Below are 25,491 nucleotides of genomic sequence, written 5' to 3'. Positions count from 1 at the left end.
AATGCTCCGAAGTTTCGTTAAACCGCCTGCTACGATGGGCCGGGATGGACCGATCGTCGCGGAGTAAATGGATATCATCGACTGAATCATGTGGCGTGTACAAACAAGCATTAGGAGCGTTAACATTTTTCTGTGCCTCAGTAGAGATCATTGGGCAGGATAGAACGTGTCGAGACACATGAGAAGTTCGGAGGGCAATTTCCAGTGATTCCACAGTCATCAAGACCGACGGCTTGATATTGTCGGGCCCTTGATTGCTTTCCGCGAGTAAATCCTTCGTAAACCATATATCTTGAAGAGGGTACCACCAAAAGCGTTGTTGGAGGAGTGGAGGACAGTTGTTCAGATGATCATGATGTGCTGTCGGGATCGAAACAGCGCGAGGCTACCGTAGCCTCGCGCTACGTCTATCTTGGATTGATTTGGATCTGACAAAGCATGTTAGAGATGTCTTCGTAGACAAGAAGAACATATACGAACTCACTCCAGAAAAAGGTGAATGACACCGAAGGCTTCTAGGTGGCCTCAGACGCAGCCCAGGAGGGCAAGTGCGTCCGGGGCAACTGATGCCGTCTTGGGAGACTATCGCACACACCTGTTGGAATAGAAGTAGCGACATTTGGTGAGGAAAGCCGTCCGCTTTTGAATGATGTCGAAATGCAGTGGGGCCGGGGAGGGGGCCTCATGTCCGTGCGCGTCCTTCAATCTGGCGTCGACGTGCACATGCATGCATGATCGGCGACGTGACGCATCATCCAATCAAGTCTACAGAACAGTTTGTGGCCAGCTGAGGCCCCTCGGTGTGGCGCATCTTTCGTTGGACTTGACGATCTTACATTGGATCGGTCATGCTCCAAGCTGATTGAGACCCCCTCTTTCCCTGCAAACCTGGCCCACGTCCTGCAGAGGCGTAGTCACAGCCCAGGAACAATTCCGGTGACCGTGATCGCAAGGTCTTAGTCTTCTCATAACGCCAGCGCACAGCCTTATGACGAGGCTTAGACTGTCGCCGAGACGCCTTTGCTACTGAGTGTGTACTTAGGCATGCACGGAGACTTGGGTGGGTCTTGTTAGCTGAGGCCCTCTTTTGTGATAAATGTTCAAACGGTGAGCAGACTTGAGCGCCTCCTGGGCCCGGCCTCCACATGTCTGTCCCATCTAAGCAAAAGCAAAAGAAAATCTACCGAAAGCAGTCAGCTCAGATATCTACATAGCGTTCGGATGTCGTTAATAGCTATTGACGCATCAGTGTAGACTGTAGCGGACCTGTCTAGTTTCTTCCATACACGAAGCGTTTCTGTTTGCAGTGGGTTAATAACATATTTCTCACCAATACCAACATTCTCTTTCCCCAGATTAGTCGCCTCAATCTAGCGCATGGGCTGTATCAAATTAAGTTCAGTGTGCAGTAATGCCGACGGTTACACGGAGTTCGCTAAGGCTGGCGTACTGAGACCCTCGACGATGGACCGTGTCTTCGATCGTTCACAGGCCATGCTCCGCACTTTCGCTTTTCAAAGGCCAAGCTTGAGTAATGTCTTCATTCACCGGCCTTAGCTGATAAGCTAAGAGATGCATCGAAGCCGCTGAGGCCCTCGTTCGCCACGCATGAAGATACTGAGACCCCCAATATCTCATATCGTGCTCTTGAGAGAACCGAATCAGCTACCCAAGAGCTGCTGAGACCCCTAACATAACGGTTATGTCACTGTGTGAGCTATCTCTTTCTTGACACACGGGGACGCCTTGAGAGGCCCTCCCTTAAGCTGTACATTATCGCGGTAAAGGTACGTATAAATGGTTCGTCACCGCAGAAGTGTGGTTTTTCATACTTACCTGTAAATCATACTTCCAAAATCAAGAAGCTGCCCACAACGATCTTGTAGCCTTCAATGACTTCTAAGCCAAGCACCGCCATCTCCTCTGGGAAGCCTACCAGTGCAGATGTCTCTGCAACTGGAAGCGATGGAAGTTCACTTGCTGACATCAACGCCTTTTTGGGCGGCATGCGTCGTAAGTTTTCGGCTTTCTCTTGGATTGCTTTGAGCTTGCTGTTAATAGAGTGTCCAGAAACCACTGTGGTATTGCCTCAAAGCCCTTGGACGGTGTCGTCTGGGCATTACACTCGCCCTGATGGATCTGTCGTGCATATCGAGCATCCACAACAGATCCGTAGCACTGCGCTCAACAAAAGCGCCAGCTCGAGCATGGAAGTTCTGACTGGAGGAAACAATGAGCCTAGCGCACAGCATGGAGCGAAGAACAGCCAGTAGTACTGGCTTTAGTAACGTGGTACGCGACTAGGTTAATGTACTTGTTTTGTCGCGGTGTTGTGTTGATGAACGGTGTTCTGAAGGAGATGGAAAGTGGAAGGGCAACGATCCAAAGCGATGATCCATGGATCAATGTACCTAGGTACCCATACCAGTCTAGTCCCAATCGGGTTGGTGCTCACTCGACCCAGTGTTCTCTCCACACCTCCACCACGCTGCATCAAGTTCACGTGAATGCTAAGTTTTATAACACGTCTTCATTCGTAACATCTTCCTTTCTCCATCATCGCATCCCATATATTCTGAAGACCCAGAAAATCAGCATGCCACCCGCAGCCCCACCTTCCTACCCCCGTCCCGACTTCCTTCGCGAGGATCTAACATGGACGCCCCTCAACGGCCCATGGTCATTCCTTTTTGATGACAACGACGTTGGCTTGACCCAAGGATGGCATTTAACCTCTCTCCCGGACAGGATCACCGTGAACCCCACCAACACCAATAGCGCCGAGAACACCGAAGCGCACAGCATCACAGCCAAGATAGCCGCCGGAACCCAAGAGCTGCTACAAGGTAATGCGTTCAAGAATGAACATACTGTACATGAGAAGAGAAACATTCAGGTTCCTTACGTGTTCCAATGTCCGGCCTCCGGCATCGAGGAGACGGGCGTGCATGAGGTGCTGTGGTACGAGAGGGTCATTGCAGACCCGAGAGCCATGGAAGAGAAGGCAGCTGGAAACCGTGTGGTGCTAAGATTCGGTGCCGTCGACTACGAAGCTAAGATCTGGCTTAATGGGCGCTTCTTTGGTGGCCATCGCGGTGGACATGTGCCTTTTGACATCGATGTCACGGATGCTTTCACGGAAGAGAAGGCTCAACGACTCACCATCCGCGTATTTGATTCTGCGCATGATCTGACACAACCGCGAGGAAAGCAGTACTGGAAGGCCCAGCCAGAGAGCATCTTTTACACACCCAGTGGCGGTATCTGGCAAAGCGTGTGGCTCGAGTCAGTGCCTGTTGTGGCGATTGGAGATGCAAGCGCGGGCACGCTATTCAAGAGCAATGATATCGAGAGCGGCAAGCTGGTAGCTAGCATCAAGATTATTGGAAGGCCTGCTGGACATGCATACAGTGTAGAGCTCGAAGCCAGCCTGGCAGGCGTGCCCGTCAGCAAGACAGAGAAGGTTGCTCTTCCACGAGACTCCGACACCGTATCGTTGAGCACCAACATGCGACTGTCTGACTCCCAGATTTCGCAGTTGCCTGCAAGCCTAACATCTACTGCTCCAACTTCCGACCCGTCAGCATGGCTCAACAACCTAGCTCTCTGGTCTCCCGAGCACCCCACTCTATACGATCTGACTATCCGTCTCTACGATAATGAAGACAAGGTCATCGACCAAGTCCACACAACAACCGGAATGCGTTCCCTCCACTGGGATAACTCCACCTTCCGACTCAACAACCGTCCATACTTCCAAGCGCTCTTCCTAGACCAAGGCTACTGGCCTGAAACCTTCATGACACCTCCATCTTCCGACGCATTGAAGCTGGACATTGAGTTGACCAAGAAGATGGGCTTCAACGGATGCCGCAAGCACCAGAAGGTCGAAGACCCACTATTCCACTACTGGGCCGATCGACTCGGACTACTAGTCTGGGGTGAAATGGCAAACGCATACGCGTTCTCCGAGGCGTATGTAGAGCGAATGGATCAAGAATGGCGAGAAGCGGTCTTGCGTGATCGCAACCACCCTTGTGTCGTTGCTTGGACGCCAGTCAATGAGTCCTGGGCGTACACCGATCTGCATACGAGCAAGCAGCAGAGAGACCACATCAGGAGCTTGTACTATGCGACCAAAGTGCTGGATTCGACAAGACCCATCAACGACAACTGTGGCTGGGAACACGTCATCACTGACCTGACAACGTTCCATGACTACGCCGACGCAGATGAACTGACAAAGACTTGCTCGACATTGGACGGTATCATGAAGAAGCAGTCGAACCGACCAACCTTCCTTGCACCCATCGAGAGCTTGTCGGATCCTGGGTCGAAACATACTCCTGGTGCACCTGTTATCTGCACAGAGTTTGGCGGTGTCAACATTGCGCGATCGGCTGCGGGTGAAGAGGATAGGAAGAGGGACTGGGGTTACACCACTGCTACTGATCCCAAGGACTTGCTAAAGCGCATCGAAAAGATGATGGACGGAATTGTAGACGGAGGGCATTGCTGTGGGTTCGTGTATACGCAGCTTACAGACATTGAGCAAGAGGTGAACGGAGTATACACACCGGACCGGAAAGAAAAGTTAGATGCCGCTGAGGTGAGGAAAGTGGTTGAGCGCGTCATTGAGAAGTACGCGCAAATGCATAAGTAGTTGCTTGGATCAAATGAGCATGTAGACAAATGCAAACATTCACTCAAGTTGGGAGGTAGTATCTTAGTAATTTTGTTTATTCTGCGCACGTCTTTGGTGGCTTCGTATTATCATACATGAGTTCCTTTCAATCGTACAACTACCTTCAACCAGTAGCTGTTGGTTACCATCCATAGTTGACAAACATCTGCTGTCGTCATGCTGATATGTGGCAATCGCCCAACCATGATCTCCAATGCACAATATCCGCTTCGCTATTCGCAATAGTATGCACTGAGTTTGCAACCAGATCATACGACACGCGACATGCGAGTGACTGGAACCGGTAATCTCCAGGATGCGTGACTCCGGGAACGCAATAAACAGAAGGAAAAGGGTATCGTCCGTAGTGAAAACCGCATAACTCCGCCCGTCCTGCTACCAATGCATGTCAAAGCAATCATCCGCCATAACGTACACCGCTCCTCAAGTATCGCACACTCTCATCTTCAAGACGTCGTGGCTGCCGATCCTCTCGGAGCGGAATGTAGTCCTGGTTCGGCTGGACGCGCCTCTCATACATCCTATTGTCAGGCACGTAAGCACGAGACGGATCAACAGGGTGTACATCATACTGTGCACCTCTCACTTCATGCGCATGCATTCGGTGAGACGGTCCAGAAGCATATGCATATCCACGAGGATCAGCAGGCGCAACCGGGCGTGCAGAGACATCGTAACCTCTACCACCACTAGAAGGTGGCTGGTAAGGACTGGTGGTCAGATCAATAACTTGCTCTCTGGGCGGCGGTGGCCTTGGCCCATAATTGGGCGCCATGCGCTGGCTCATGTGGAATCCTGCTTGATCATCTCCGAAAGTCCGGGGGCGAGCTTCCTCACGGTATACAGGCCTTAGACGCTTGGCGTGTTGCTCGGCCTGAGACTGTCTGTCATCCGCAAAAGAAGGGAGCGCTTTTCGCTTTGGCGATTGCAGCTCGTTATATGCTCTGTTCGGATTCGCGTTATGGTTTCGGGCAGGCTGCTGAGAAGTTGCAATATGTTGTGGTGATGTCAAATCGACTGTCTCAGGCTCAACAGAAGGGAGCACAACATCTTGGTCTGATGGGCGCCTTGGGTGCGCTAGTGGTCTGTCAAAGGCACTGTGACGAGGTGATGGAGGCTGAACATATCCTTCCTGTACGCGACGAGGCGCAGCGTGCAAAGGAGGGTCGTTATACTGTGACCTCGACGCACCACGATCTTCCTTGATGGGTTGTAGCTATGCGTGTTAGCTCAAGAAAAAGCCAAGGACTAGGATACCGTTTTCTCTCGCTCATAGAGCTTGGTTGTCGAACACTCACTTGGTATAGTTGGCCGTTGATCTCACGCACGATCGGCTGTGCGTTTCTCACACTCTGGCCAGCCTCGGCTGGTCTCGCTCGCCTACAGTTGTGAGTATTAAAGTTGATGTCAGCTGTCGTATGCACTTACGGATCGTTTGTCCTCGTTCGCACTGATTGGAAAGGCTGCTGCATAGGTGACTGGAAACGTGAGGTGCCAGATAATACAGGTGGCGGTGGAGGAGGAGCATAGCGCGGAAGGACAATGGTTCTTCTTGATGAAGGTCTCATGTTGCGGACATCCCCACTCGGGTAGTTAGCATGTAGTTCCGGCTGTAGATCGCGCGCAGTAGCACGACTGGAAACAATTTCCATGCTTTGCTCGCGCTCATCAGGCGTGGCCATGGAGCCTTCATCGCTGCTAGCTTCATCATCATCGTCAAGAACAATGACTTCACGGAAGGTTTCCTCAAGTTCGTTGCTTTGCTTTCCGTCTTCATCTCGCCACTCTTTGAGTTTCGCAAGAGAGACTTTCTCGACTTGGCCACGGGCTTCCGACCAGCCGTCAGTCTTGAGCAGCTTATCGTAGTCTGTGTATGTGTGGCGGATATGCGCGACAACTGCGAGTTGCACCCTACGAGCCAACGAAAGCTCCTTAGCATTACCTACCCGGTTAGTTCCCTCCTCAAACGCATGAGAAACAATGGCTTGTAGATCTGCCTCTGGTATCTTGGGAAACATCTCGCGAACGGCGCCGTGGATGTAGCCCTTAGTCTCCTTCTCAGTGGCGGGATGCCCTCGTTGTACTTGCCGCGAAGAGTAGTCTTCAAACTCTTGGGCTATCCAGTTGGTTCTGTCACCTTCTTTGTCCTTCCGCAGGCCGCGTCTCTCATCGTAGAGATATCCGAACTTGTTGCAGGCAAGTTCGATGATGGTGAGAGGAAAGTGGTGTCCGACTCGGTGGACATGGTGGGATAACTTCTCGGGATCGGAGTGGGTTTTGTTCTTCGGCTTGGCCTGCGACGCTGTCAGTAGATGACCTGTTGGCTTGGGAGGGACCGGATGCTCACAGAGACGATGTGGACGTCAAGGTTGCGCTGTCGACACTGCTCTTTGCACCATTCTGTGAATTCGGGGTGTCCAGCTGGGATGAAACCGAAGCCAGTGGGGGCGTTGGACGCGTATGTCAGCTATTCTACAGTCAGTGGTGTTATATGACGATGAAATCGCGTCGCCGACGGACAATGGAATGTAGCTTCTTCTTCTCTTGGGTTACCGCCTCTAGCACGATCTTGTACGGCTTCTTCTTCTTGACGGCGGCTCGCGACTGATCAAGCGTACTGCCGCGCTGAGGCGGCTGTTGCGCACGCGGATGATATACTCTGGTCATGGCTCTGGTATGCAGATGATGTTCATAGATCCCACAGCGGACCAGGGCAATATGAGTCGCTACTGGATGAGTGAGCACCCTATGTGGCCTGACACGGCGTGTTCAGCGATTAATACGGTAAGCGCAGCAGTCACGATGTCGTGCAATTGTCCAGAACGAATCCGGATTGCGTATCTACAAGCCCCGGTCGATGCAAAGGCACAGGCGGGGTGTTGGGTGGTACGTGTTGTGGTGTTGAAGAGTTGGCGAGGTTGGCACTGGGAGCGCAGGTGGCGGCTGCGCGCGTCGGCGTTACCTTCCGCCGACCCAGCATCCGAGGTCACAGCGTGAAGTGCTGTGCTTGGGCTCCAGAACATGTCACAGCAAGCAGTTCTTCACGCGTATAGGCACCTATACCGGCACAGTCTCAGAGCTATCCAGTTCTCGAAGCCAGCTCGATATACATTGCGCGACCGCATTCGCCTAGCCTTTCGTAAAGGCTCCGCGACCGATTATGAACCACAGAGGATACAGAACACGCTCGAGTTCCTGCAGTATGCGACTAGGCAGAACGGTCTCGAACACAAGATAGTGAAGAATCTGCTGTTCGTATGGTGGGTACAGAATCATGGAGGTCGCAATAAGCACAACCCGAAAAACGCCATGTATGTAGCCACTTCTCATCCGTCTTCAATGTCATGCAGCTGACTCTTTCAGGACGCGTGAGGACCTCGAGGTCAAGACCACCGCGTACGATACCTTCAACCATAATATCCGCATGTTGAACGAGAGCATGGGCCTATGCCTTCCAGCCATGACTGTTCGCGACCCCAGTTGAAGCGACCCCGCTACGCCGACACCATTGCTACTGTGGTGCCCACGTCATCTGCGGGATACACAAATGCGAGTAAAGATCTCACATGAAGTCGTCGAGGAAGTTCTCATCGCGGTTCTCGTTGGAGTTTTGCTCCAGACTCTCCTCTGTCATGACATCGTCGTAGGCATGATCTCTCCGCCACGCAAGCTCCTTGCGCTCCTTAGCTATACGGGCCTCTTCTTTGCGCTATAAATCATTAGTCGCGAGTCGCAGTCGCGCGTGCGAACCGAAAGAGTGCGTCTGGATCAGAACACTCGTGGTAGGGGATATAGAGTGTCGGAGAGATTGCAAATGACAGGATAGATCATGAGAACAGGCGTAGATGGAGGAAGGGGTCATGCGAACACACTACATGTAGAACAAAGCAGGATAATGAAACTCGGGGAATACACATACCTTGGCTTGCAGAGTACTCTGATCTCGTTTCCTCAACTCCGCCCGCCTTGCTTCTCGCTCCTCTCTTAGGTCGGGGAACTTCTCAACTTTTGTCTTGTTAAGACGGTTGACAATAGGATTTTCTCGCTGCTCCACATGTATGCGCTTCACCTAAGATGCCATCAGCAAATCGAGCAATAAGTTGCGGTCGAGCCAAGGGACGTGACGCAAGTGTTTCGTGCCTTATGGCAATGCGCTTACCTTTCGCTGATCCTTGAACCCAACTTGACCTACAGCCATACTCCCATCTTTCTTCAGGTTGCTCCAAGGCGTGTACACAATCGTGACGTTGTCTTTCTTGTTGCCCTCAATACTGTTCGCCTTGGTTAGTTGCGCGCAGTCCACCAGCAACTCTTTGCTCATGTTTTCCCAATCTTCGCCCTCGGGTAACCGGACGTAGATATGGGCCGAAGAGAGGTTGTCGGCATGAAACCAGACATCTTCGTCCCAGCCGTATTTGATAAGCTCTTCGTCTGTTGAGGTGATCAGTATGTGCGGTTGTAGTTGCGTGAACCACTGAGAGTACGCTGGCAGGTCAGAAATCACATACTCTCAACCTTGTCTTTGCCGACGTAGATAAAGGCTGACGGCGACACCGTGTTGGACGAGAAGTAGTACACCATTTTGCGGACAGGAACGCTTGATCTCAAGTGTCTGGGTCAAGCAGCAAGTGAGAAAGTTGCCGGGATCGTGAAAATGGAAGGCACGTGTGGGGTCTAGCGGGGTATCCACAGCCCTAGGTACTTGAGGGTCTGTAGCATGCATGCAACACATCACAGTGATCACAACTCGGGAGTGAACGTAAGATTTCTCGAATTGTTCATTTCGCGCCTCTTGGCTATTTGTTCGGTCGTAAAGTCATACAATATATACATGAAGTGCGACGTCTTGCATCACCTACTTCGCACCTCTCTTGTTCAGAAGCGCATCCTGACTCTCTTCCTCTTCACCGGGCGCAGCCTCCACGTTATGACTACCAGCTCCATGCTTCAAGCTGTCCATGGGATTATCCTGCCGAGCATGCTTCGCGTACTGGTCGTGGCCCTTTGCCCTTGGGTCGAAGCCCGCGTCATCCAGATTCTTCTTCTCAATACTTGAGGGTAGCTGGTCGCCAGTACCAGTTATGACTTCGCCTGTTTGTCCGCGGTCGTTCACACTGCGCGGTATGTCGAAAGCGTTATCTGCTGCATGTGCGAGATTCGTGTGAGTCTGATCTGGGTGGTCAGAGGGTGAAACCTGAATCTTGGTTAATTATCTTGTACTTCACAGAAGCATATGATACCTGGATCCGATATCCACTTACCACGTTCATCTTGCCAGCATCGCCAGGAATGGTTGTGCCCTCTGCAGCCATGTCTTCTAGACGGCCTCCTTGGTGCGGGTCTGGTGCCATGATGTCTGATCTAGTTACGATTGAAAGAACTAGTTTGAAATTTGTAGACGCTGAGAAACTTGGAATTGTTCAGATGGTCAAATGAAGCTGTGTGTTAGCAACAGAGTAATTCCAGCAAGCACGCGAGCTCTCATTATAAAGCTCTGTCATTACGTGCCTGAGTACCAGTGGGCCATCTGTCGTCATAATGATGGTGATGTCAGAACACCATCTTGGTGTGAAGGAAATGTGCTGTGAGGACCGACTTTCCGATCGAGTACCTGGAGGGGCAAGATGCGCCAAGGAGCTCACGTGCGGAACGCGCCGCGTGTGGAGTTCTTTCCTACACGCGACTTGAACTGCATAAATCCATAGACTGTAAACAAACAACAAACCCCGCAACTCCGAACTTGTCTTCTCTCAAGGAACCTCAGACCTACACAGTACACCGACGATGCCAGCCGCCGAGCAAACTTCAGCCGACGCCCGCCGAAAGGCCGCTCGCGAAGTCATCGATATTCTTCATGAAATCGCAACATTGCTAGTACGAAACACCGCGCCTTACTGAAGCGCCCAGCATCTGACATAAGCCCCAGAACACCCACCTTGATCGGCAACAACTGTCTTACTGCGTGTCGCTCATCGAGAATGGCGCGAACCCGGAGGCATTAGCGGTACGTAGCTCTGCGGCACAGCAAGGTGTAACAGCAGATCGCCTCGCGCGCGGTCCGCACTGTCGCTTTGAAGTTGAGGCTTTTTTGGCCCGAGTACTAAATATACTGACTGTGCCACAGAAAGTCATTCTGCAGCTACGCGAGGAATACCCAACGAGTTCAGTCGACGGTGACACAGAAGCCGGTGCAGCCGCGCGTTGAATCCGATTAGACTCGGAGTCCGAAACTGCTCTTGTGCAGCCTTGCACGGCGGTTCGGTGTGTCAGCTTGCAACTTCACATGCAAACCGAAAAAAAAGCGAGAGGGGGAGTTTGACCAGTAGCGGCGGTGGTTCCTTCCTTCCCGTGAAGAGTCTGGAACGCTATCAGCACAGCATCCAACTTCTCTACAGATCGGCGTTGCTAAGCCATCGCCTACGGTTCCGCATGTACATACTTGGCATGCATCATGCAACATTGACGGAGAGCCTGGAAAGCCTAATCTCCCCTTGTACATGGAGGGGCAGTAGCGAGCAACGCGGGGCAAATCTACCAGCGAACCGGAATCTGACGCCAAGGTGTTGATATCGAAAGGTTAATGCATCGTTATCAGTGCATGCGGCTTGTCTTCCCACACGTCTATGGATCAGGAAACATGTCGCGATAAGAACTTCCCGGCTTACAACCACAGAGTTTGAGGATGGTGTGCGGAACAGCCGGGTATGCGGCCGTATCAGTGAATGTTAATCTATGAGCTCCAGGCGGGATGCAAGCCATCATGTCATCGGAGTTGACCGCTATGCAACTAGAACTGCTAGATACTGTCACTGTGATCTACCAATAATACTACTCTGTAATCGTCTATTATAACTCTGATGATCTGTATGATGACGATAACGACAAGAGCTCGATACCGAAACGGTAACATGGAAAAGCAAGCACGGAAAGCTTGATGCTAGCAACGATAACGATCGTTTGGGGTATCATCAACGAGAGGAATGGGGTATCATCCAGTAGAAAACTCGTCGCCGCGCCAAAATGAAAGCAAAACACCACCCCATCTGCTGCCCTGAAATAGAAAAGTGTGGTATATGTCTACCTGCTGCCCCAAGTGGGCGAGCTCTGACGCTGGCGGAAGTTGCCCTTCGCGTCCGCAACCTTTTGTAGAGCCTTCTCGGCCTTGGCGTCTTGCTTGTTGAGGTAACCGTTGAAGATGGCAGGGAGGATACGCTTCGAGTCTGATGTTCTGTTAGTGATGACCTGAGGATATGAGTAGACGTGATCTTACTGGCATGGTCGGCATCAAAGACAATGCCATCTGCGCCTCGCTCTCCTGCCACCTTGACAGCCTCCTCCAACAAGCCCCCACCAACACCCTTGCCGCGATACTTCAACTTTACAGTCCAAGCGCGTACAACGGCCTTGCCTCGCCTTCTCCTGCCACGCTTCTTCGCGGCATCATTATCGGCCCAACCCAATACCAAGGATCCGATGACGTCCTCACCCCACTTCACCACGATGAGCCTGTCATCGCCCAGCCAATCCATGTTGATGTCCTCGGCCATACCGATATAGCCACCGGTCATCCATCGAATGAAGATGAGGAAAGTCATTGTGATGCCTCCAATGGTTGTGGCCAACATTGTTTTGTCCTCGTACCAGCGTAGCATGTACTGCGCAGCAAAAGCCACAACTACAAAGTACGCGGCTAGTGAAACTGGATGGAACAGCATGACCTTGCTGGCGACCTGGCGCTGTTGTGCCACGGAATCTGCGACCAAGCGCAAGCCTTCGATTCGGTCCTCCTCTGTCTCAGCAGTGTAGGTAGAGAGTTGCGGCAGTTCATCCGTAGGCGACTTGGCCGGCGCGTCCGGTTCGGTCGACGACATGGCTTGGGATTCGGCGGGCGAAGGGTACGGATTGTACTGTGCAGGCAGCGTTGAGTAGGACAGCGATGTGGAGGGGAGTTCTTGGACGAAGTTGTTTAATCGAAACGACGTTGGTGTGGGTAGCGGCGATGGGAGGTCAGGATCGATTCTGAGGTTTGCGCTCAGCGACGTCAAGAATGCTGTTGTTGCGCGTTAGCTCGTATTCGTACCCAAAGATCTCGCGCGTCGAACTCGCTGCATGGTTGACATCACAACCCCAGTCGCGGCAACCGAGCACACGACCATCCCCAAGAAAACCAAATAGAGCCAAACATACCAGCACTTGTCCTAAATCCCGGTAAAGACGGTATCGCAGGAATCGCCTTTTCAAAACCCGAGTAATGATTCACGACAACCGTATCCTGACCCAAAAAGTGTTGTTGTCTTGGAAACGCATGCGGACCCGGCGGAACCTTGAGATGACTTGGAGGAAGTTGGCGACGCATCCTTCTTATAGTATACCCGAGGCTCAATGCTTTCCGAAATTCGATTACATATACAAGCGTATGTCAAACACGTGGGCGGACCAGCCAGGAAAGGGAAGACAGAGTAATTAAATGAAGTAAGGTGCAAAGTGCGGCGGGAATTGGGTACGTAGATGTGGAAAGGTTACGAGAGGCTAGAAGCAAGAGCCAGACAACCAAAAAATCCAGATCGCGAACAAGTGGGAAAACGTGCGTTAAAGTATTGGCTTACAAGCCAAGACACCTATAACACAGATCCTTTCAGACACACGATTTCCCGCGTTAACGGGGTCTTTCTTTCGCACGAAGCGGGTCCAACACAAACGCACAAGCCATGTCATGGTACGTTCCGCGCACTTTCTTGGTTGCGTACGTGCGGGTGGGAGCGAAGCGCAGGAGTCGAGGCGCTGCCCGGCTGCGACGACGATCTTCACAGGCCCACCCTGAGCTCACCTTTTGACCCCCCCTGGTCCGCGGTGCTTCAGCTGCGAAGACAAGTGTATGCGATGGCCATTGGCTGGGGGCCGCAATAGAGATAAGACGCTTGAGGGCCAACAAGACTGCACACAAACGGACCTGGATCATGGGACCAATTCAACGGCCAGAGCGGTGTAGCGGGATTGGATAGGCTGCGGATCCGTTTTGGTGTGCGTCTGCATCTTTGTTGGTTTTTGATGAGAGGTGTGGTGGTTTCTATTTTTCTAGCTTGGCCTTGTACAAGCGGCTATCTGCAAAATGCAACACATGCAAGACCCGGCCCTTTGTGCTGAAGCTTGTTCTTTCTAGGCTGACAGAAGCCTGGATGTGTACACCTTCGTGCATTCTGATGGCACATTACTGCGAAGAATAAAGTGAATCTACCTAGGTATGCTGGTGTGGCTTTTCCAAGGACAACTTGGAACATCCAGATTCCTCGTACCGTGGCCTATTCCAATTCATGCAACTCTGCCTCCTACGCCTCTCATTCGCCCCAAGGCAGATCTACCTGCTACCCGCGGTTCGCTTGATACCCAAAATCTGTCATGATGACAGCCGTCACTCCATCTTCGTCATGCGAGTCCCGCGCCGGGGCTCGCTTGCGCTTACCCTGAACAACCCCTCCAACCCGTTCTCGGCCACTCATGCATCAATCTCAAACGCTTCCTTCGCGCGTCAAAGCGGACAAGCTGAGACTGCGCAAGCATGCGTCTTGTATTACCGTAGTTCGTTTCACGTTCGTTTGCCACGGCCAGCGGCTGTACATGACACCCCCTGCTTTCGATTGACGATACACAGAGACCCACTTTACTTGCTTGCGCGTTGCTGCCGGACGCCGAACGGGCGTTTGTCGACATCGAGTATCGTGACACAGGCGTGGGATGCGCATGTTGTTTACAGCAAGACTTGCTTGCTGCACGACTCTTCTCTCTGCAAAGAAAAGTGCCCACACCACCAAAATGACAAACTCCCCAATCCACTCCTGGCAAGTATGGCGACCTAGTGCGATAAGCTTTCCCCTCGTGATGAGGTCTCGAGGTATAACACCCACGCATCTCGCCAACCAACAGCCCCCAACTCCACATTTCAGCTTTCAGAAATCGGCCTAGATCGCTGCTACTAAACTCCCGCACATCGCGCATCATATTCGCGTCTGCCAGCCAACCACAGTGCATATATTATCCTCTGGGCCCCGGCTTGGCATAACAATGCTGCGATCTGACGTGTGTGCTCTCCACATCAGTCATCCACTCGCAGCATCAAGAAGATCACACCTGAGGCATTGCATGCATGTCTTGCGTAAACACGCGTCGCTTCTCCACAAGACAGAGTAAAGCCGTTGGATTAGGATAAAGGCTTGTTTGACATCGCAGATTGACGTGCGGAGAATCCTCCATCGAGCGAACTGAACCGTGTGCTCGTTTCGAGTAACGGGGAATGCGCGCGTTTTGGGCTTGTCAGCTGCGTGATGCTTGTTTCGAAGTGTCAGGATCGCCGCACGGTACGCCAAGCGAAGGCTGGGGAAAGTAGAAATCGGCCAGAAACAAACACTATACCAGCATTGCGTCGGTCGGAGTTCGATGTTCGAAGTAGATGGCCTGCTTGAATGGAGCTCGTCCTTTCGTCATCGGTATCCGCATATAAGCACTAGAAACAAACGTGGGGAAGGTTTGTTGATCGCGTTTTGTACATTTGTCCGTGAGGCTCGCAGTTATTTACATACGCCAAACTCCATCACACTTTTTTGGCTCGTAGCTTCCATATACTGGTCTCGTCAATCTTTGGTATTGACATGACAACATTCAAGGTATTACAAAAAGGCGTACGAAACGCGTGAGAATCAAAGAGCAGAAGAACCGCCTTTCTAATCGGGCCGGAACACCTCATATCATGCGGACAGGAAGAGCCTGTAAACACCCGCCTGCTAATCGTCCAAACGCCAATATGGAAAAATAAGAATACCCTCATCGGGTTCGGGAACGACGCTCATTTCTTTTGTTGCGTGTTTGGTGCCGAGGCGACGCCTGCGCCTGGCTCGAGCGTATGGTCGTGGTTATCACATCGGAGCACCCTCCCGCCCTCTTCTTGTGTGCACACTGCACTACCAGTGACCCACTTGTCTTCGAGGATTTCATCGAGAGTCGCGCGCTTCTTAGGATCGATTTCGAGCATTCTGCCTATGATATGCCTACTCTCTCTGGGCAGCAAACGCAGAAGGCGCCATGGCCCTTTGATCACTTGCGGTGGCTGCTGGCTCGTCGACGATGTTGAAGCGCGATGGTCGGCAGAATGCTCTGAAGTTTGGTGTCGAGACGCAGGTTCGGATATGACTCCTGATTGGCGGCGATCGTCGCCTGCGCTGTGCTGGAGGTCAGTGGCCGACTTGGAGGGGCCTGTGATCGATCTCGGTCCATCGTTGGGAGGGGACACAAAGAGCTTGTATGAATTGTCGGATATGCGCGGTGCTTTCCATGGGAATCGACGTAGCGTCATGCAGCAAAACATGATGGCAAGAGACCAGATGTCCGTTGGTTGCGGATCGTACTTGGAAAGGTCGTAAACTTCCGGAGCGAGGTATGGATCCGAGCCGACAATACCTGGAGGGGTTAGAAGGAGCTTTACTGAAAGGTATAACAGACTTACCACTCGCAAGTACAATCTCGTCTTCGAATGGATACTTGAACACAGCAGCACTCCCGAAATCGATGATCTTCATGATTCCGTGCTCGTTGACCACGACGTTGTCAAGCTTCAGATCTCGATGTGCCAAACCCATGCTGTGGAGGTATGTCACTCCGTTCAAGATCTGTAAGGTACAGCAGGTAACCTCTTCGCGACTCATCTTTCCAGTCATGACTATAGCGAAAAGATCATAAGGTGCGTATTCCATCACCACATAATAGGCGCCTTTCTCGTTCACCAAGTCCATAGTCTCGATGATGTTTCCGTGGTGCAGCGTCGAGCCTATACAGAATTCGGCAGTCACCTTCTTGTTGTAGTCTTTTTCAGACTCATATGAATGACGGTTCCGGAACTGCTTGACAGCGAATGTGGTGCCATCGCTGCTTCGCTTCATGAGTCGGACTGACCCACCCGCTCCTGAGCCCAGCACTTTTCCGAACTTGCCGTACTTGCTCTGAAGGCCGTGATCGTCAGCGAATGGTACGCTCATAGCCCCGTTCGTGATCGGTGGTGTCATGGTCCCTGATTTGTTCGACTTGATCTTCGCACTCTTGACCGACGGCGCAGGGGATTCTTTGCGCTTTTCCTTCTCTTTATCCTTGTCCTTGTTCTTGTGTCCAATCTTGAAGAAGCGCTTCAGTTCGGACATGGATCCATGATGTTGTTTGCCATTTTGCGATTTGCTGTCTTCCGCATCGGAGTGAGTCTTCTTCTTTCCAAATATACTAGTTCTTTTGCTCTGTTCCTGATCAGACTCAGTTCCTTTGGAGCGGGGTAGCTGATATATCGACGATGCTGCCGAGTTGCGCCCATCGCGTCCACCATAGATGTACCGGGCTTCGAGCGAATCCAGGTTTCTCGATTGCGCCGCGCGTTTCGAGCGTGCATAGGTATCGTCCCTGTCGCCCTGTGGCGTATATGGCCGAGAGCCAGGTGCTGGAGTTGACGTTCCTGGCGTACGCTCTCCTCCGGATCCTGCCGGACTAGCATCCCGGGAAGCCGGATTTGAGTCGCCAGTAGGGCCCATTGTAAACGCAGGCCCGCGCTTTGGGTGCGGCTGGACTACGCCGGACAGATCGGACGAAGGGCGAGGTGATTGCGGTGCGGTCCTAGGAGAACCGGGAACTGGTAAGGAAGATTGGCTTTCGTTTGGACTTTGCACGGACGAGTCCATTGACGTTGGCGGAGCTTCGTGCGGGGGCGAGACCTGAGGCGTCATCATGGCGGGATCGCTGGGGCGCTTCTTGTGTCCCTCTGCGTTGGCCCTCTCTTCGCGAGATGACGTGCCCGCCGGTGTTAAAGGTGGGGAGTGCATGGCGGATGCGGGTGATGATGGAATGGAAGAACGGTGTCCTGAGTGTGCTGAAGCTGTCCGTGAGGCTGGAGATGGAGAAGGTGCCTTCGGCCTGTTAGCTTTGTGTTCAAACGGTGGGGTAGTCTATGAGGTTTGTTTACTCGTGAGGGCGGCAGTGAGACAGGCTCGAAGGAAAAGTTCTCCATGCGCTTTGCCTGCATTCGTGATTTCTGAAGAGTAGACGACAGGTTACGTAGGTCTTCCTCTGCCTGGAGACTCAATGGGCCATCGGGCTGTGCCTTGTCGGTGCCCGTGAGCTCCGCAACATCTCTTACAGCTTCTTCGGGCTCAATTTCCTGGTTGACCTCGCTGAAGCGGACCGATTGCGCAGGCGGTGTCGACGTCATGGTGGGCGAAGTTTGAGAGTGTGAGTGTGGGTGTGAGGTAGATGTTCTGTCAGAGAGGGTCAGCTCCTCTAGTCCAGGCCATGACGAAATCCGCAGATGTCTAAGTAGGTCGAACAGCTCTAGCTTACTTGGGTGGGTTCGTGATGCGCGTCGCCCAGAGATGCGTCCCAGCGCCCGTGCAGCCGAGAATCTAGGGTCCCAATATGCGCGCGGAGCAGCCGGATAAGATGATTATAGCGATGCGTGCAGTGGTAAGGGTGGACGGGGAGGAATTTGTGCAAGTTTCGAGTCGTGTGCCTGACTACAAAGCATCCAGAATCGTCATCGGAAGCTAGAGTGAAGAAGCCCCGCGCTAGTCGACGATTGCGTGCAATCAATTCGTCCGTAAAACCGCGGATGCTCGGAATCTGGACGGGGTCGCAGCCGGGGGAGTAATCCTCTGTATATACAAGCGGGCCAAATAGTAAACTCGGCGTCGGGCGAAGAGCGACGAGAAATTGGTGCTGGGAGGGGTCGACGATGGGTGCTACCTCAGAGGCACAGGGCGCGCGGGTTGCCCTATTCGTAGCAACATCGGGAAGCTACGGCTAAGCCTCACCCATGCGGCGCCGCCTCAACTCCCATGTCGACAGCGGCTTTGGCATCTTCACCAAACACCCAAAGACTCTGTCCCGTCCCGAGGTCCCTCGGATCCCAACAGCTGCACCCGTGATACCCCCACCGCACCTCAACGCCCTGCAAGTGTCCCGACCGTCTGCCTGTCCTGACGTCGCCATCGCTGTACCTACCTGCTCCCGGCCGTGCTCTCGTCAACGGCCTCCCCGAAATTTTCAGATCCAGACCTGTTGAACAGAACCTTTCCAGAGTTTTTTCTGCCCTCCTCCAATCAGAGCCCGTGACCACCTTTACCTACGCACGCCGTTTGTTTTTGGAAAGTGCGTCCATCTGCCCACAACATGTTCAGCTGGGCCAAGTCAACGTGAGTGTTACCCTCGCCTTCACACGTGCCTGCGCGACCGTGGCGCAGAGTACAGGGCGTGTACAGGACGCGTACTGACAAATGTAGACTAGCCGCGGTTGCCGGCACCCAAGAGCCCGAATACGGCCCCGATGCCATCCAGCCCGTGGGCAAGAAGGGTGGTGAGCCCGCCTACACCGAGCTGGCCAAGAAGGACCTCAAGTGGGTGACGCTCGACTACACCAACGTCGAGACGCAGACCTTCTACCTCTTCACCGATGCCGGACACAAGGGCTTCCTGCAGGTCATCTACAACAACATTGCGTAAGTAAGCATCGCCATATCTAGCCAGCCATAGCACTCACAGCTCGCAGTGGTCTACGAGTAACCGTGCAGTTCAACTGCAAGCTCTTCTACCCCAACAACGAGAAGCCTTTCCTCTGGGCGAGCGACCCCGTCTCAAACTACGGATTCGACGAGGACCAACATTCCTTCTATGCCGACGGCGTCTCTATCGAGCTCTCAGAAGATGGCAGCGCATACACCATCAAGGCGGCGGTGAACGACAACAGCATGGTCAACGTCAAGTTCACCAGGACTGCTCCCGGCTTCATGGGTGGAAGGGACGGCACAACCAACTACGGCACCGACCCCAAGGCGCCGTGGGGCTCTATGCACCACCACTTCTGGCCGCGCTGCAGCGTCGAGGGATCCATCATCACCAAGGAGGGTGAAGTTGACGTCAAGGGCCGCGGCATGTTGAGCCACGCCCTCCAGGGAATGAAGCCCCACCACGCCGGTACGCATCTTGATACGTCTGTGAGTACTCTCAACTAACGGTTATAGCTGCGCGATGGAACTTTGTCAACTTCCAGTCCCCTTCATACTCCGCCATCTTGATGGAGTTCACCACTCCCGCCTCCTACGCATCGACCGTTGTCCGAGTCGCTGGAATTGCCACCGACGGCAAGCTGCTGTTCGCCAACACCGAAGGCGACGTAAAACACACCGAGACCAAGCAAGACGAGACCGGCTGGCCGGAGCCTACCTCGGCAAGCTACCACTGGGTGGGAAAGACTGAAGACGGTAAGGAGGTCACTGCGGACCTTGCTGGTGCTCTAGGAAAGAACATCGACCGCGTCGATGTCATGGCCGAGGTGCCGGGCTTCATCAAGACCATCGTCGCCAGTGCAGCTGGTACAAAGCCATACATCTACCAGTATGCGCCCAAGATGACTATCAAGGTCAAGGTCGGCGACGAGATCAAGGAAGAGGAGGGTACATTGTTCACTGAAGCTACATTCATCTCGTAGATATGGTCTCAAACTTGGATATAAGGACCTACGACCCCAGATACATACACTAGTATTAATGCATCAGGGCTAGCACCTGGAAACTAATGAATAACGTTTGTCCCGCGTATGACCTCTGAACTGTGAATTGTGAGCTGTAATGACTATGACTCTTCACATTCACCACTAAACTGTGACGTACACTGCTCTCAATTTAGTTGCCTGTAAGAAGCAAATGACTTAATCCCGCCATTGGACGCCACCTCCCTTCATCGACCCATCTTCACATGACCCGGTGACAACGCGACCGCGTCTGAACGCGTGACGTTGCGGCCCGTGCACCCGCACCACCAACACAGCCTCGTTGCCCGCTTTGCTCAAGCACAACAACATTAACGCAATATGGTCAACGAAAGGCCCGGGCAGTCAGGCGGTCCATCGCACCCCGCACCGGCGGGTTGGCCACGGGCATCAGGATCCACAGTCTCGGCTTCACCAGCTGCTCCCAGAGGCCTAAGACCTGGACTCGGGCTGGGCAAGGGCTCCGGTGGTCTCGGGAAGGGGAAAGGATTGGGGAAAGCAAATCTCAAGAGGCATACGTGAGTACCAGTTTGTGCGTAGGGCGATGCAGGAGCTAAATGTTTGCAGGAAGATCCGAAAAGACAACATCTACGGGGTTACAAAAGGTGACATCCGGTAAGTGGTCCCTGGTTACGAAAAAGGAATGACATAGGCAACGAGCTACTGTCTTGAACTTTGTACTATTTCACTTTGCGCGATTCCACAACAACCTACTAACTCATGCTCTTAGACGGTTGGCTCGGCGTGGCGGCGTGAAGCGCATTTCCGCAACCATCTACGACGACGTCCGCCTGGCCCTCAGAGAGCGGCTAGCAAGGGTCAGTTGCTCGGGAACTTGAAGCTACATGCGATGACTAACCGCCTATCAGATACTGAAAGACTGCTGTGCGATCGTGGACTCCAGTGGACGCAAGACCGTCTCAGTCACCGACATTGTCTTTACCCTTCGACGAGTAAGCTCGATTTTCAGAAGCAGGGTACGACTGCTAATATTTGTGGTAGCTCGGTAACCCTATATACGGCTTTGAGCCCCACTTCCTCAATAACCGCTGAGTGTACGTTATCACGACTTATCTTGTGCGGCGTCTACGCAAGTGGCGCGCGCTGCTAGGGATGCTGAGCATGGAACGACCGTTCGCGCTTGACAAGCCTAATCGGCGAAGCTCAGCCTCGGACCATGCAAAATGATGACGGTGTCCAGGATAGATCCACACGCATGTGTAATGAGTGGCACGGAGACGGATTTTCAGATTCAAGAGGATATGCATTTTTCTTCCTTATTAGCGATGATACCCAATACCATGCTATATGTCCCACTGCCGTAACCATGCTGACCATTCACCACTTCTCAATACCCTTTTTTAGTGCCTCCATCGCTTCATCCCACTCGCCTCCATCTCTGCCCTCGACCCAGCGTTCCCTGTACCACTGATCCAATGCGTTCAACAATCTCACTACCTCCCCTCGCATCGCCGCGGCCCCACTCTTATTCCTCTTCCACGCCTTTTGCACGCATTCCATCGTCAGCACCGTGACATGATGCTTGAGAAACCACTCCATCACCGCCTGCTCCTGCAAGCCAGGCAGACCAAATGGATTATGAAATGGCGACTGCTCAAACGTATAGCGCCATCGAATAGGTTTGTATGGTGATCTGGAACACCAAAGGAACCAAGAAGCTAGCCTGCAGAAGACCAGGAAATGTGATTTATGTAAATCCGAAGGAACAGTATAGATGTTGCCAAACGGCTGGCATGCTTTCCAATGATCCTGCATATATCCGTCGATCAGCCAGCCTTTGGGCGGATATGTGAAAGAGTTCTTTACATTAGGCAGAACATTAATCTCCAGCTGTTGGTTTCGGGATAACAGTAAAGCCCGGTGTTGCTTCGGCAGTTCATCAATCCATCTCATGATAGGATAGAAGTTCAGATTCCGGACTGAGAAGCTAAAGCTTGTGCCAGTGTAGTAGTCGTATGCTGCTTCGATCCTGATGGCGCGGCAGATATGCAGTAGAGGAGGTAGACGGCGCTGTCCACGTTTGAGGATTGCGGGCCAGTTGTCGGAGATGTGGTGCGTTGAGGGGAGAACGAAGGTGTATATCAGACTGCGTAGCTCGGATGGAAGATCTGATAACAGGCATGGCTTTGACGCGTCTTTGGCTTTGATGGCATACAAATCGCTGTTATAGGTGATCTGGTTTCTGGCTTGTGGAGTAAGGAGGGATGGTCGTTTGAGAGCTTTCTTTGGCGTTGAAGGAGCCTTTTCAAGTGCTTTCGTGGTCGTTGAGATTCTGGTCTTTTTGAGAGACGGTATTATCGACTCGTCGATGATGTGGGTCGTTTTTGAAGCCTTAGGGCTGGCCTTAGATGTAGAGGAGGATGTAGCGCGTGCATATGAAGGAGGTGCCATAGCTTCAACGAAAGACTGGCGCGCTATTGAACCAAGAACAAGTTGTACTTTGAGATCCCCATAGAAAGAGCAGTTCACGCGACCGTGCCGCTCGAGTATCGTGTAGCCTCACTCGCACCAACTCTTTCGCTTATGCTGACATGTTTTGATTCGTATATCTCAAAAATTTACAAGGGCTCCTGTTGCTAGCGTATTGTTGATGCATACTGCCTGCTTGAGGCTTAGAGGTCGATGCGTGGCGATGCCTGTGTCAAGCAAGCCACGTGACACCGCGAAAAGTGGGGCACATCATCCATCGCGCTTCCCCGTACTGCTCATGTTTCCATCGTGCATCAGTCACCAACATCGCCACAAATTACAATTCGAATGCGCAACTTAGCGTGCGATCATGGCGGATGACATGGATATTTCGACGTCGTCGCCACGTGGAACGAAAAGAAAAGGCGATGACAGTCTACCACTTCCCGCGCCGCGCCGAATCAAGGCATTATCGCAAGATGTCGTTAACAAAATCGCGGCCGGAGAAATCATTGTCGCGCCAGTGCACGCGCTGAAAGAGCTGATTGAGAATGCTGTTGATGCAGGGTCGACTGCATTGGAGGTCCTAGTTAAAGACGGCGGCCTCAAGTTGCTCCAGATCACCGATAATGGACACGGCATTGATGTATGTCTTGTTCTTCTCAGAGTCATCACATGCTGACTTCCCTCAGAAAGAAGACCTGCCAATCTTATGCGAACGTTTTACTACTTCCAAACTCAAGGCTTTCGAGGACCTGACTTCCATTGGCACGTACGGCTTTCGTGGCGAGGCGCTGGCCAGCATCAGTCACATTGCTCATCTCAAAGTTACTACGAGGACAAAGGAGTCCAGCTGCGCGTGGGAAGCGCATTTTGCGGATGGTAAACTTGCAAGTGCGAAGCCTGGCCAGAGTGCCGAACCAAAGCCTAAGGCCGGCCGACAGGGCACAATTATTACAGTACGTTCGTCTCCTCCCAGCGCCGCGGCAGGAACTCATCAGTTGCTAGGTTGAGGATCTCTTCTACAATGTTCCTTCTCGGCGGCGAGCTTTCCGTTCCGCTAGCGAAGAGTACGCGAAGATTCTCGAGCTCATCGGACGTTATGCTGTCCACTGCGCAGGCGTTGCCTTCTCCTGCAAGAAGGCAGGCGAAAACAATAGCATAACCGTACCTGCTTCTGCTACCGTCAAGGACCGGATTCGAACGATCCATGGCAATTCTGCTGCGAGCGATTTGGTAGCCCTAAACGTCAAAGATGACCGCTGGGGCTTCAAGTGCGACGGTTGGGTCAGTAACGCAAATTATACTGCGAAAAGAACAGTAATGCTGCTCTTCATCAACCACCGAGCTGTAGAGTCGCCCGCGATCAAGAAGAGTGTTGAGCAGACTTACGCCACGTTTCTACCGAAAGGAGCTCATCCGTTCTTCTATCTAAGTCTCGAAATCGAGCCACAGCGAGTGGATGTAAACGTGCATCCTACAAAACGCGAGGTTCACTTCCTCAATGAAGATGAGATCATAGCCGTCATCTGCGACTCGATCCGCGAAAACTTGAGTAAGGTCGATACGAGCAGGACTTTCATGACCCAGTCCTTGCTTTCAAACCCCAAAGTTCCTTTTGCAACGCCCATGAAGCAGATCATACCTTCGACCCCTGCCACAGGCGATGCATCAGACCGTAGCGGCCGAAGAGCGCCGCATACAGCGTCCAAAAAACGAGACGAAACCAACCTTGTCCGTACGGATTCTTCAGCACGCAAGATTACGTCAATGTTGCAGCCGCAAAAGTCCGTCGAAGAGATTGCAAACGACGAAGAAGAGATGGAATATGAGTTCGCAGAAAAGGAACCAATGGCGTGTCGTCTCACATCCGTCAAAGATCTCCGTGCGGAGGTTCGGGACGCAATGCACAATGAGCTTACCGACATCATTTCGACGCATACGTTTGTGGGAATTGTCGACGAGCAGAAGCGAATAGCGGCTATACAAGGCGGCGTAAAGCTCTTCCTTGTTGATTACGGTATGCTCTGCAATGAGTACTTCTACCAGGTCGGTCTGACCGACTTTGCCAACTACGGAAAGATACGCTTTAACCCACCCTTGCCGCTACATGACTTACTTAAGGTTGCTGCAGAACAGGAAAAGAAGAATGCAGGCGATGCGGCAGACGAAATAGACTGGGACGAGGTCGTTGAAGTAGTGAAAGATCAGTTGATCAGCAAGGCAGCGCTGCTGAGCGAATACTTCTCTATGGAGATTACACCAGAAGGCGAACTCTGCTCTATCCCGCTGCTGATGAAAGACTACACGCCCTCTATGGCAAAGCTCCCTCAATTCCTACTGCGTCTTGGACCGCACGTTAATTGGAATGAGGAGAAAGGATGCTTCCAGACATTGCTGCGCGAGATTGCTTCTTTCTATGTACCTGAAAGTCTGCCTCTGTCGCCCTCGGCACAAGCAGGTGACGATGGTAAAGGCAAGGCTAAGGTCCTTGAGGAAGATCCCGAAATTGCAGCAAGGCGGAAGAAACTCCTGCGAGCGATCGAGTTTACCATCTTCCCTGCTTGCAAGGCTAGGCTCGTGGGCACAAAGGGATTACTGCAAGGTGGAGTGATGGAGGTCGCGAATCTGAAAGGTCTATACCGAGTATTCGAGCGATGCTGATGGATGAAGAGCACAGAAAGGGATATGTAGCACCCGCGTGTACCGAAGTAGTAGCCACACCGGAGATTTGATGGGATGAAGCAATGATACAAAATAGCGAGCGCGCTGCGCGTTCTAATGCGGAGCG

At 52.5% G+C, this 25,491-nt stretch overlaps 11 protein-coding genes across 11 annotated transcripts; 6 read left to right on the top strand and 5 right to left on the bottom strand.

Annotated features, from left to right (window-relative positions):
• Nucleotides 1-2,596: 2,596 nt before the first annotated feature.
• On the top strand, nucleotides 2,597-4,663 carry J4E86_000893 (uncharacterized protein; the record flags this gene model as incomplete). Its single annotated transcript, XM_051441466.1, has 1 exon — nucleotides 2,597-4,663. The coding sequence occupies one exon, from the start codon at nucleotides 2,597-2,599 to the stop codon at nucleotides 4,661-4,663; it is 2,067 nt and encodes a 688-aa protein (XP_051307637.1).
• A 1,272-nt stretch (nucleotides 4,664-5,935) lies between these two features.
• On the bottom strand, nucleotides 5,936-7,372 carry J4E86_000892 (uncharacterized protein; the record flags this gene model as incomplete). The annotated part of the gene is made up of 5 exons (XM_051441465.1): nucleotides 5,936-5,953; nucleotides 6,004-6,085; nucleotides 6,134-6,999; nucleotides 7,053-7,172; nucleotides 7,226-7,372. 5 exons carry the CDS (start codon nucleotides 7,370-7,372, stop codon nucleotides 5,936-5,938), a joined length of 1,233 nt encoding a protein of 410 aa, XP_051307636.1.
• A 354-nt stretch (nucleotides 7,373-7,726) lies between these two features.
• Nucleotides 7,727-8,189, top strand: J4E86_000891 (uncharacterized protein; the record flags this gene model as incomplete). The annotated part of the gene is made up of 2 exons (XM_051441464.1): nucleotides 7,727-8,016; nucleotides 8,069-8,189. 2 exons carry the CDS (start codon nucleotides 7,727-7,729, stop codon nucleotides 8,187-8,189), a joined length of 411 nt encoding a protein of 136 aa, XP_051307635.1.
• A 78-nt stretch (nucleotides 8,190-8,267) lies between these two features.
• On the bottom strand, nucleotides 8,268-9,286 carry J4E86_000890 (uncharacterized protein; the record flags this gene model as incomplete). Its single annotated transcript, XM_051441463.1, has 4 exons — nucleotides 8,268-8,414; nucleotides 8,625-8,774; nucleotides 8,865-9,136; nucleotides 9,214-9,286. 4 exons carry the CDS (start codon nucleotides 9,284-9,286, stop codon nucleotides 8,268-8,270), a joined length of 642 nt encoding a protein of 213 aa, XP_051307634.1.
• Nucleotides 9,287-9,560: 274 nt separating this feature from the next.
• On the bottom strand, nucleotides 9,561-10,056 carry J4E86_000889 (uncharacterized protein; the record flags this gene model as incomplete). The annotated part of the gene is made up of 2 exons (XM_051441462.1): nucleotides 9,561-9,899; nucleotides 9,967-10,056. 2 exons carry the CDS (start codon nucleotides 10,054-10,056, stop codon nucleotides 9,561-9,563), a joined length of 429 nt encoding a protein of 142 aa, XP_051307633.1.
• A 433-nt stretch (nucleotides 10,057-10,489) lies between these two features.
• Nucleotides 10,490-10,910, top strand: J4E86_000888 (uncharacterized protein; the record flags this gene model as incomplete). The annotated part of the gene is made up of 3 exons (XM_051441461.1): nucleotides 10,490-10,579; nucleotides 10,632-10,709; nucleotides 10,830-10,910. The coding sequence occupies 3 exons, from the start codon at nucleotides 10,490-10,492 to the stop codon at nucleotides 10,908-10,910; spliced, it is 249 nt and encodes an 82-aa protein (XP_051307632.1).
• Nucleotides 10,911-11,782: 872 nt separating this feature from the next.
• Nucleotides 11,783-12,576, bottom strand: J4E86_000887 (uncharacterized protein; the record flags this gene model as incomplete). The annotated part of the gene is made up of 2 exons (XM_051441460.1): nucleotides 11,783-11,925; nucleotides 11,976-12,576. 2 exons carry the CDS (start codon nucleotides 12,574-12,576, stop codon nucleotides 11,783-11,785), a joined length of 744 nt encoding a protein of 247 aa, XP_051307631.1.
• Nucleotides 12,577-15,542: 2,966 nt separating this feature from the next.
• On the bottom strand, nucleotides 15,543-17,939 carry J4E86_000886 (uncharacterized protein; the record flags this gene model as incomplete). The annotated part of the gene is made up of 3 exons (XM_051441459.1): nucleotides 15,543-16,153; nucleotides 16,200-17,637; nucleotides 17,694-17,939. 3 exons carry the CDS (start codon nucleotides 17,937-17,939, stop codon nucleotides 15,543-15,545), a joined length of 2,295 nt encoding a protein of 764 aa, XP_051307630.1.
• A 956-nt stretch (nucleotides 17,940-18,895) lies between these two features.
• Nucleotides 18,896-20,210, top strand: SVF1 (putative cell survival pathways protein; the record flags this gene model as incomplete). The annotated part of the gene is made up of 4 exons (XM_051441458.1): nucleotides 18,896-18,918; nucleotides 19,006-19,221; nucleotides 19,272-19,696; nucleotides 19,744-20,210. 4 exons carry the CDS (start codon nucleotides 18,896-18,898, stop codon nucleotides 20,208-20,210), a joined length of 1,131 nt encoding a protein of 376 aa, XP_051307629.1.
• Nucleotides 20,211-20,591: 381 nt separating this feature from the next.
• J4E86_000884 (uncharacterized protein) lies at nucleotides 20,592-21,323 on the top strand (the record flags this gene model as incomplete). Its single annotated transcript, XM_051441457.1, has 5 exons — nucleotides 20,592-20,788; nucleotides 20,838-20,885; nucleotides 21,001-21,088; nucleotides 21,140-21,223; nucleotides 21,273-21,323. 5 exons carry the CDS (start codon nucleotides 20,592-20,594, stop codon nucleotides 21,321-21,323), a joined length of 468 nt encoding a protein of 155 aa, XP_051307628.1.
• Nucleotides 21,324-23,070: 1,747 nt separating this feature from the next.
• Nucleotides 23,071-25,364, top strand: J4E86_000883 (uncharacterized protein; the record flags this gene model as incomplete). Its single annotated transcript, XM_051441456.1, has 3 exons — nucleotides 23,071-23,346; nucleotides 23,393-23,659; nucleotides 23,709-25,364. The coding sequence occupies 3 exons, from the start codon at nucleotides 23,071-23,073 to the stop codon at nucleotides 25,362-25,364; spliced, it is 2,199 nt and encodes a 732-aa protein (XP_051307627.1).
• Between the last annotated feature and the right edge of the window lie 127 nt (nucleotides 25,365-25,491).

This window comes from Alternaria arbusti, assembly GCF_024043155.1.
Source record: "Alternaria arbusti strain BMP 1465 chromosome Unknown scaffold_1, whole genome shotgun sequence".
NCBI lineage: Eukaryota > Fungi > Ascomycota > Dothideomycetes > Pleosporales > Pleosporaceae > Alternaria > Alternaria arbusti.
The sequence above is the reverse complement of the archived record's forward strand: the minus strand, read 5'-3'. Positions and strand labels throughout refer to the sequence as shown.